Below are 9,832 nucleotides of genomic sequence, written 5' to 3' on the forward strand. Positions count from 1 at the left end.
GCAGGTTCTAACTCAGATGACCCTGTATGTAGAGCTCTTACCAGGGTTATCACAAAATAGTCTGAAATTCTCAAAAGAGGGTTAGGCTTTTTTTGTTCTTAACTTCTGAGCTATCTCTCTACCCAAAATTTTTTATATCTTTGTTTTGGAAGGTTTGTTATTGTTTCTGAGACAGGGTGTCTCTGTTTAGCCCTGGCTAGTTTGGAGTTCTCAGTAGATCAGGCTGGCCTCAGATTCATGGAGAGCCAGCTTCCTTTGCCTCCCAAGTGTGGGAATTAAAGGTGTGCACTAACAGGCCACAGTACAGCCACAATTACTCGTAATTATACTTTCTTTTTTCTTTTCTTTCTTTCTGTCCCCCCCCCCCCCGCCCGCTCTCCCCCCCCCCCCCCCCCCCCCCCCCCCGTGGTTTTTTGAAACAGTGTTTCTCTGTGTAGCCCTAGCCATTCTGGTACTCACTCAGTAGATCAGGCTGGTTTCGAATTCAGAGGTCTGCTTGCCACTGCCTCCTGAGTGCTGGGATTAAAGGCATGTACTACCGCCGCCGCCTGTATAATTATACTTTCATTCTAAAACACACCCAGTCCCAACATTCTGGAAGCTGAGGCAGGAATATTATGAGCTCAAGGGGAGACTAATCTCTGAGTAAATAAATAAATAAATTCGAATGTGTCATGTTGCATCTGATTAAAAAAAAAAAAAAAGGTTTGTTTGTAGCTGGCTCTCATTAGGTAACCCAGGCTGCCCTCGAACACAAGAGGATCCTCCTGTCTTAGCTTCAGTGCTGGGATTATGGACACCAGCTACCGTGCCCAGCTTGAAAATCAAAACAAAATTCAACCCCTAAATCTTGCATTTAGTGGAGTATAGACAGCAGACTGCAGCGCAGCAATGAGAAAAAAAAAATGCAAAGAATGGACAATGTTTGCGCAGTTCCCGTGTTGGAAAGAGTTGCTGCACTTGGAAGGTGCTCTGTGGCAAGTTAGTGTGCCCGCCTGCTTCAAGCAGATGGTGCATTGACCTGTTTGCAGACAGAGGGTATTTTTTTAGATAGCTGGGAGGGGCCTCAAGGGATGATGTTAGAGGGGGGGAAGGTGAACCTCAAGCCTGGGAAGTAACCTACAGAATGCGATTTAATGATAACCGGGCTCTTCTCCTTATCCCCAAATACATACATAGTCATCTGAGTGGTGCTGGGGACTGACCTTGGGCTCTGTGCACACTAGCGTAATGCTCTGCTACTGAGCTAGTTTCCCAGGCAGTCATTATGGTTTTCTGGTTAAAGGCCTTAGTCTCAGCAGTTTAGATACATGTCATACTTAGGAAAGGTAGTAAACACAGGTTGCCCAGCGACACACAAAGACTAATTAGCTTATCAGGTTGCTCATCACAGGGTGATAAGACAGAAGGTACCAAGGTCTTCGAGAAGCAGGACAAGAGTAGGGAAAGAAAGCAGAAAAGGCTATTGTTTGGGATGTGTCTCTGAGACAAGGAGAAGGAAGGCAGGGTGGTAATGGGTACTCGGAGAATGTAGACTGAGGACATTGGTGAATGGGAGGGCCTTCATCAGGCACTATTTGGAACTCTTATTTACTTTTACCTCTGGACCACAAGATTTGAGGGTCACCAGAGTGAGGGACATGAGAAAGTCTACACCGTTACCTATACCTCTGGCTTCCCAGAGCCACAGAGCTGAACTAGGCACAGGGCTGTAAAACTGCCAAGGACTGAAAGAGAAGCAAGCAGGTCCTTCACCGTCTCCGGACACAGTGGCACAGTGCTAAAAGCTTAACAAGTCCCGGGCGTCAGTTCTGCCTTCTGGGACATGGTTCCTGTGAGCAAGTCCGGTGAGAGAGAGAGAGAGAGAGAGAGACAGAGAGACAGAGAGACAGAGAAAGGGGAGGAGTGGTGGTGGTGGTAGTGGGTGGGGGGACTGTTTGCCTATGTGCCTAGGCTTAGAATTCTCCCTAATGCCACCAGAGGGCAGCGTACACATAGGCTGGACTCAGATGCTCAGAACAGAGCCAATCTTTCTGGCAACATAGATGTAGCAGGCTTGGGCCCAGTCCCTGGAAATACCAACCACTCTTGACCATCCCTTGGATCCTACTTACTCTACTTCCAGAGGAGGCCCACCTGCGCATTCCTAGCTCAGGGACATCAATCTACCTGCATTTCAGGTGTCTGCCATGTTGGAATCCAAAGATTCCCCAAAACACCCACACCAAAGAAGCACAGTCAGCAACCAGAAAAGGGAAGGAAGGGGTTGGAAAATTGGCAGAACCATCACCAGGACTTAGGGAAGAAACTCACACTGTAACGCTAGAGCCTAACAGAGGAGCCTGTCTCCCTCAGATACACCCAAGCCAAAACCTGTCCTCTCCTGCCCCGCCCCCCCACTATTAAGCCCAGTTAGCCTTGAACTCATGGTCCTCCTGGTTGTCCTTTCTCCATCTCCAGAGTGTTGGAATTACAGGCATGTGCCACCATTCTTGGTCACTCTAGAGTTTTTGTTTGGGCCACAAATGTGTGTGGACTGTAAGGAACACGCATAGTTCCTAAGTTGGCCTAGCAAAATCCTAGGAAAAAAAAAAAGAATCAGACCACTTCATCAGCAGGCAGGATGGCAGCTGGGCTGATTCAGTCTACAGGGATAGGCCAGAACAGCTAATAGAAGACTCCAAATGCAGGGAGCAGGAGGAGGGATGAGAGGGGGATCTGTGGTTGGTATGTAAAATGAATTTTAAAATTTACATAAAAAAGAAGACTCCAAATGCTTTGAGCATCAATCTTCAGGCTCCCTCGGTAAGCCCCACCTCCACCCTCAAGTTGGTATATATACTCATAAGCACAGTACCAGTCCCAGCTGGGGGTAGGACCAGTACCAAAAAAAGGGCAGGACATTTCTGGTCTGTTGCTGATGGGTTCGGATTACCCTCTGAAACAAAAGAGTTTGAAAGGCCCTGCTGAGGAAGAAGGGAGGGTTGGTTGGACGGAAGGTGTTGATTCTGGTTAATCCCCATTCTCCCGCTCTTTGGCGGTGAAGTGCCTCTGAGTGAAGGTGCTTTCCAATAAGCCTTCCCTTTATTAAGCCACCTGCAGGAAAATGTAAGTGTGAGACGTCAGATTGGCTGGCTGTGTCAGTGTTAACGCCCCACTCCAGGTCCTCACCTTGGTGGGCTGGGCCAGCAGATCATTATATTACAATTTATAAATAGAAAATAAAATTATCGGGTGGGACTGAGGCACTGCAGAAGATTTAAAAAAAAAAAAAGCCCTCATTAAAGAGTGCCTACCAGCAAACCCGGTTATCAAGGACCCGGGGACCACTCCTCTCAGCTAAAAGTTGCTCTTAAACCAAGGAGTTCCAGTACAGTCCTTCTTTTCTTCCTCTCGTTCCCCACCCACTCTCCCAATCAGCATCACCAGCTGCCCACATCCCCAGATCTTAGCATGTCTCGTCTTCGGTTTCGTCCAGAGCTTGGAGGACTTCTGTGCTCCGACGCTCAGCCCATTAACTCCTCCGCCAAGCGGTAAAGCAGTCGAGAGTACCAATGCATGCCAGTCGGCTGGACTGCACCCCCGGGGAGCAGCGCCCCGAGCGCGTGCAGCAGGCGCAAAGGGGCAAAGGCGCGATGGGCCCACTGATGACTCTCCAGGACCGCGTAGCAGGACGCAAGGACGTCGTTAACCAGCAGCGTCCCGTGCGCAGTGAGCGGTGCGAACACGCCCACGGCTTCCTCGCGCGCCACACGGGCTACGCGAGCCGGCCGGAGCGCGTCCCCGCCGGGAGCCAGCACCGAGTCCCCAGCGCGTAAGCGGCGCGCGAACACCGGTGCAAAGTCACCTGGAGCGGGCGCTGGCCCGCGAGCTGCAAACACCAGATGCCAGGGTGTGAGCAACAGTTTGCGCGGAGGCCGCTCGGTCTCCACAGCCACGAAGGAGGCGCGGCGCTGCAAGTCCCGGTCCAGGAAGAGGAGCACCGGCGTGGGCACCACCCGGCCCGCTGCATCCGCGGCCAGCACCCAGTCACCGCGATGGAGTTCCCTTAGGCCCTTCCGCTCGCCGCTCCGCAGGCGCACCGTGGCATTTCCCGGAAAGCAGCCGCCCGCTCGGACCGCCAGTGAGTTATCTGCAAGGCACAACCATAAAGAGGAGTAAGTCCAGATCAGCAAATACAAGTATAGATTCTCGAAGACGTGGGTCAAGCCCAACGCAGGCCTCACCAGTCACGGGACAGTTCAATTTCCCAGGGATCTAGTCCCACCTTGAATGGAAGTGGGAAGGTGGATTAGAACACTAATGCCCGTTTGGTCCCCTTACGGTAGCAAGAAGGCTACAATTGACTCGGTTTCCCTGAGAGAGCCCCCTTTAGGTGAACCACCATCTGGCCTCTACTGTACCAGCTTTGACGGACACGTGCACGTGGTTTCGGGACTCGTAGTAGACCCAGTCGAAGCCGGCTTCCACGGCTAGGCGCGCCAGCAAACCATACTTATTGCGGTCACGGTCGGACGTGGTGATGTCCAAGGCACGGCCTTCGTAGTGGAGTGAGTCCTGAGCGTGGTGACCGTCCTCGTCCCAGCCTTCAGTCACACGCAGGCGCACTCCTGGCCACATGTTCATCACCGCAATAGCCAGAGAGTTCACCCTCTCTTTGCAACGCTGGAGGATGGGGGGGGGGGGTGGGGGTGTAAAAGGCTTTAGTTTCTCCACTACCATCGCCAGGCAGGCGATGGATGGGAAGGGGGAGGTAGGTGGAAGGGACCATTAAGGAATCGGTGCATCTTTATCCTCTGGACCAACCTCATTCCCTCCCGCCTTTTGAATGTCCTGGGGAAGCGAGGATTTGAACAGGTGTAGTCTCCAATTGTACTTCATTGCCAGGGTGTGCTTAGAAAACCGAACCATGGTGTTAACCCCTCTGAGGTGGAGAAGGGGTCCCCATTCCCAGTTATTTCCCCCGTTTTCAGTGCCTGCCCCTCTCCCCTATTTGTTCCAGGATCTCAGTCCAATCAAAGAGAGAACCGTAGAGAGGGAGGATGGAAGTTTGGTTAGGGAGGGCCTGGCTCCCCGAATTGAGCCCTATTTAAGCCTGACCCCCGCCCCGGGCCCCAGCTGCCCTCCCTCCGTCTGATTCATCTTTTGTTTGGTTGCCTTCCCTGGCACTGGGCATCGCTTCCTTCCTTCCTTCCTCCTCCTCCTCCTCCTTTCAGCCTCTAGCATTAACCCGTTGGTGGTCTGGGTGCGCCCCTACAGAGGTGCCCGAGAGGAGCCGCGTGGGATCAAGGCTGCTGGAAAAAGGGTTGGGTGGCGGGGGTTGCATGAAGTACAATGGCCATTCTCTGAGATGACTTAACTAAGCGAGAATCTCGGGCCGAGGCCGGGAACGCGTCGGGAGAAGCGGACTCAGCAGCTCCAGCTACAAAGACGCTTTTCAGCCGCCCCGGCTCAGGGAGAGGAAAGGGCAGAACGCCGCGCCCCACATCCCTGCTCCCGCCCGCCAGGTCCCCTCCCCCAGCGTGCCCAGCCTGCCACTGTGTCAGCCCTGGGAGCCCCCATCTCTCCCATCTCTGTTCCAGAATCAGCCCTGAAAGGCGTGGGAGGAGCAGCACCTGAGAATGGCAGGAGCTACCCCCACCTCCGCGCGCAGGGTGGGAGTGGAGGAAAAGGAGCCACAGACGCAGGCCTGCACCCCGGGGGAGGGAGGCCACAGTTATCTTGGCGGCTCCGGTCTGGGAGTTGGAGACCTTGGCGCGCACCAGAGCCGCGACACCACGGGAGCAGGAAGCGCAGGAGGAGCGCAGAGAACAACTTCTTTTCCTTTGTCCCTCTACATCCCTTACCTCAAACTTGGATTCTACACGATTGCTAGAGGGGCGTCCCCCCCTACTCTCTTTTCAGGTCAACTGCACCTCTCAAGAGGCGCAGAAGTGGCAGCTCTTTCCCACTTGGTGTCATTTTGGCCTCTAAGAAGGCCCTGACCTGCGGGGGCAGTAGCCCAGTACAGAGCCAACTCAATAGAGTCCTTTTGCAGCCAGGGTGTGGGAGATAAGCAAGACTGTGTGTGTGTGTGTGTGTGTGTGTGTGTGTGTGTGTGTGTGTGTGTGTGTGTGTGTGTTGGGCGGGGGTGCTCCTGGGCCTTTTGAGGCCTCCTGAGCTTATCCCTTCTTCTGTCCCCCTGCTGTAGGTTTCAACTAAAGGGAAGGACCGCAGTGGTCCATGACCACGGTGGGAAATGGATGCCCCTTCTCAATTTCTGGAAAGAGGATGGCTTCATCACTGGAAGTCTTGGCCCGGCAAGACTTTAATCCCAGCAAGCACGAGGTAGAAGCGGGACTTCTGTGAGTTCTACATTGCGAGTTCCAGGCCTGCAGGGGCTACATAGTGTCTCAAAAAAAAAAAAAAAAATCTCTCTTCCCTGTACAGGTTTTCCTAACAAAGTAACCTGGAGAGCTATGGCAGTTAGTTAGAGGAAATCCGTCCCCCTCCCTCCCCCCCACCTCCCTACTGCACACACAATTAGGTGGTGTAATGGAAAGTATATAGGACTCGGAACCTGGAGTCCTGAATTCCAGTCTCAGCAAGGCCGCTAATTAGCTGTGAGGCCCTGATTAGATTGCTTTTTCCTCTCGGGGCCCAGCTCTCAGCTATAAAGTGAGGGGTGGAGTGGGGGTGCCTTCTGAATTTCCTTTCTATTCTGACACCCCAGAACAATGGCCAGAGGGGGTCCTTCTTTTCCAAGACATGGCCCACCTTATTCCAGGTAGGTTCAGTGACCATCTGTAGCAGGTGCTCCATGATGGTAGTTGAATCTAATTCATTCTAAGCAAAGCCCTCAAGCTGAGCTGTTTGAACGCCCAGGAACCCTTTGATTCTCAGATGCACCCATTGTTCTGAGCACAGCTTTTTACCCCAAGTCTGTTGTTTAGACCCTAATACAGGCCTGCCCTGGTGGTCAGGAATTGCCCTCTCTCATGCCAAGGGCAATTTCTGACCACCCGGTTCTCAGGTAGATGGCCTGGTAACCTGACTTGCCTATCCCTTTCGCAGCCCCCTTCTTTTTGGCTCATAGAGCTTTTGGACATCAGGCCAAGAGCCAGGCTAATTGTAAAGCCTTCTGTAGGCTACCTACTCTAGCCAGCTCCTGGCCCCCAGCTCACCCCAGCCCTTCCTGCCTGGCTCGGTGGCTGACCCCCGGTCCACGCCTCAGCCATTTCCCGTCTCGCCTGCCGCCATCCTCCTTTCCCCGCCCTCCCTCCAGCCTCTCCCTGATTCACTCTCACTAGCCAGTTCCTCCTCCCCCTCCCCATCCCAGCCTCTCCCCGTTCGGATACCTCCAAACCACTACCAGCCCGCAGGTCATTTGCTTTCTTGGAGGATGTGGTGATGGAGGTCTTACTTTATTTTAGTTTAAGGTCTCGGGAGATGAAGTGACAGTTCATCTTCCAGGGCTGTGGTAGGAAAACTGAGGAGTTGGTGGTGTGCTCGAGAGCAGGTGGGGAGAAGCGCTCCTTACCTCCGTCATCAGGCGGTCAGCCCCGCTGTTCTCCTCATCCTTGAAGATTATGTCGGGGTTGTAATTGGGTACGAGGTCGCGGAAGCGCTCGGACCCCCTTGCTACCCTCCCCTCCGCTGGCCCACTCGCGCCAAGGGTCCGCTCGGGCACACTGGGCACAAACTGCTTGTACAGCAGAGGCACAAGCTGCTTGCGCACGTAACGCCGCCGGCCGACCGGTCCGCGGCCCGGCCCGCAGCTCTGGACAGACAGTGCCAGGAGTGCCAAGCAGCACAGGGGCAACAGACTGGCCGGCAGAGCCATGGGCGCAGTGGAATTGGGTCGAAAGGGAGCGTTCTGGTCCTCACTAGCTCTGCTGTCAGTTGAGCATCTCCACGGGAGCCAGCACCGCAGATAGAGAAGCCCCTAGAGTTCCTGGAGCGCTTGTGGCTCCCAACACCGGGCAGCCGCTAACTCTGCCTACATGCCCCGGGGAACCTGGAACCTACTACTGATAGACTACCATTACAGGGCAGGTGGATCGAGGGTGAGTGCCGGCCCAGCCAGCCTCTGCTGCCCAGCTCCCGGGCTCCCAGAACCGCCCTGACTCCGCCTTAAGTGGTCCCTGGCCCCGCCCCCCCGCCCTTCTCCCAGGACTGTCCCGCCCCCTCCCACCCGGGCTGGGGATCTAGCGGTCACCGCTGTTTCATTACTCCATTGAAGTGTGTCCCATCCTGGAAACCATGCAGGCACCTGCTTAGGAAATCCTTGAAGCTTTACAGTCCTGGCTGCCTGGATAAGCATCCTTCTACCTCCGAGTCTAAATTAGGAACCAAACTACCGTCCCCTGCTAGTCTTTGCTCCCAAAGTCGACTCTGGTCAAAGCCCCTCTGCTGTTATCCAGGAAGTCTGAGTTCCAATTTCTGCTCAAGGCCATCCAAGCAAGTCCTTTGGGCATATAATCAAAGCCTCTTTCCTCTGTGGTCCTCAGGTCTCCCTCATTTCTCTCTCTCCACAATCACCCATAACCAAGAGTGGATCCCAGAGGATCATTGTCCTTGGTGAGTTTGTATCTTCTGGGAAACAGAGTTTGACAGTCACAATCCAGCTTAGGACGTGTGCGTGTGTGTGTGTGTGTGTGTGTGTGTGTGTGTGTGTGTATGTGTGTGTGTAAGTCAGAGGACTTTTGGACATCAGTTCTTTTACTGTGAGTTCTAGAGATTGAACTCCGGTTAATCAGGTGTGTGCGGCAAGTCCTTTGACCTGCTGATTCATCTTGCCAGCCTAGCACTTCTCCAGTTGTGTCCCCTCAATCTCAGCCAGGCACCAGAGGGTCACTTTTCATCCCTCCCCTCCTTGACAGAATCTAATGTAGCTCAGGCTCAGGCTCGGTCTCAAACTCACTTCATGGAAGGCTGACCTTGAACGCTTTCTCCTCCAGCTTCCCAATGCTGGGATTAGTCATGTACCAGGTTTATGTAGTGATGGGACCAAAACCAGTGCCTCCAGGGCTGGAGAGATGGCTCAGCAGTTGGGAGCACTGGCTGCTTTTCCAGATGACCCGAGTTACATTCCTAGCACCCTCCATTTTGGGGGGGGTCAATACTGTCTCCTGGCCTCCTCAGATACCAGGCATGCAATTGGTACAGTACACATGCAAGCAAAACACCCATACATATAAAATAAAACTTTTAAAATTAAAATAATTAAAAACAAAAACCCAGGCCCTCAAATATGCTAGGCAAGCACACAATTTATCTCTATCTATTGAGACTTATCCGTATTTCTCTTTTTCATTTGAGACAGTCACATGTAGCCTAGCCGGCTTCAAATTTGCTGTGTTAAGATGGATGGCCCAAGGCCCGGAGGCAGAGGCAGGCAGAGTTTGAGACCAGCCTGGTCTACAGAGCACGTTCCAGGACAGCCAGGGCTGTTAAGCAGAGAAAACCTGTCTCCAAAAACCAATCAACCAACCAACCAAGATGGCCCTGACATCCTGAGTGTTGGGATTACAAGCATGTACTTCATCCTGCACAATGCATTTTGAATAAGTAATTTGTCATTGGGAAGCTGCTGAAAGGCAGTGAGCACCCAAAATCCTGTCTGTAAGAGGATGGGGACCAGTTCTCTTTACCTTCCGTGCTCTCAGGCCTCCCTCTGGACCAAGGGATTTATTTCATATCTCCCAGGCCTCGTCTCACAGACACTTATCCACCAACTCCTATCATTTAATCAGTTCCTCCATGAGGAGTGTAGTGGGGCACATGAGGTAGCACATGCAGGTGGATCAGGGTTCATTATCCTCAGTTACATTGCTGTCCTCAGAGTTCCTGT

The 9,832-nt window shown here is 53.1% G+C and overlaps 1 protein-coding gene across 1 annotated transcript; it reads right to left on the reverse strand.

The window, feature by feature from the left end:
• Positions 1-715: 715 nt before the first annotated feature.
• Dhh (desert hedgehog signaling molecule) lies at positions 716-8,078 on the reverse strand. The gene is made up of 3 exons (XM_052747515.1): positions 7,520-8,078; positions 4,404-4,665; positions 716-4,132 (listed from the first exon to the last, which is right to left on the reverse strand). Exons 1-3 carry the CDS (start codon positions 7,820-7,822, stop codon positions 3,507-3,509), a joined length of 1,191 nt encoding a protein of 396 aa, XP_052603475.1. The 5' UTR covers positions 7,823-8,078; the 3' UTR covers positions 716-3,506.
• Positions 8,079-9,832: the final 1,754 nt, after the last annotated feature.

The sequence above is a fragment of the Peromyscus californicus genome, unplaced genomic scaffold, assembly GCF_007827085.1.
Source record: "Peromyscus californicus insignis strain IS unplaced genomic scaffold, ASM782708v3 Scaffold_20__1_contigs__length_68692818, whole genome shotgun sequence".
NCBI lineage: Eukaryota > Metazoa > Chordata > Mammalia > Rodentia > Cricetidae > Peromyscus > Peromyscus californicus.

What these genes read in the sequence shown, in the direction of transcription:
- Dhh (XM_052747515.1), bottom strand. Translation starts at nt 7,822, where the DNA reads ATGGCTCTGCCGGCCAGTCTGTTGCCCCTGTGCTGCTTGGCACTCCTG. An exon ending in CTGACCGCCTGATGACGGAG is followed by an intron (nt 4,666 to 7,519) that starts GTAAGGAGCGCT and finishes CCCATCCTCCAG; the next exon opens with CGTTGCAAAGAGAGGGTGAA. An exon ending in GCACGTGTCCGTCAAAGCTG is followed by an intron (nt 4,133 to 4,403) that starts GTACAGTAGAGG and finishes TGTGCCTTGCAG; the next exon opens with ATAACTCACTGGCGGTCCGA.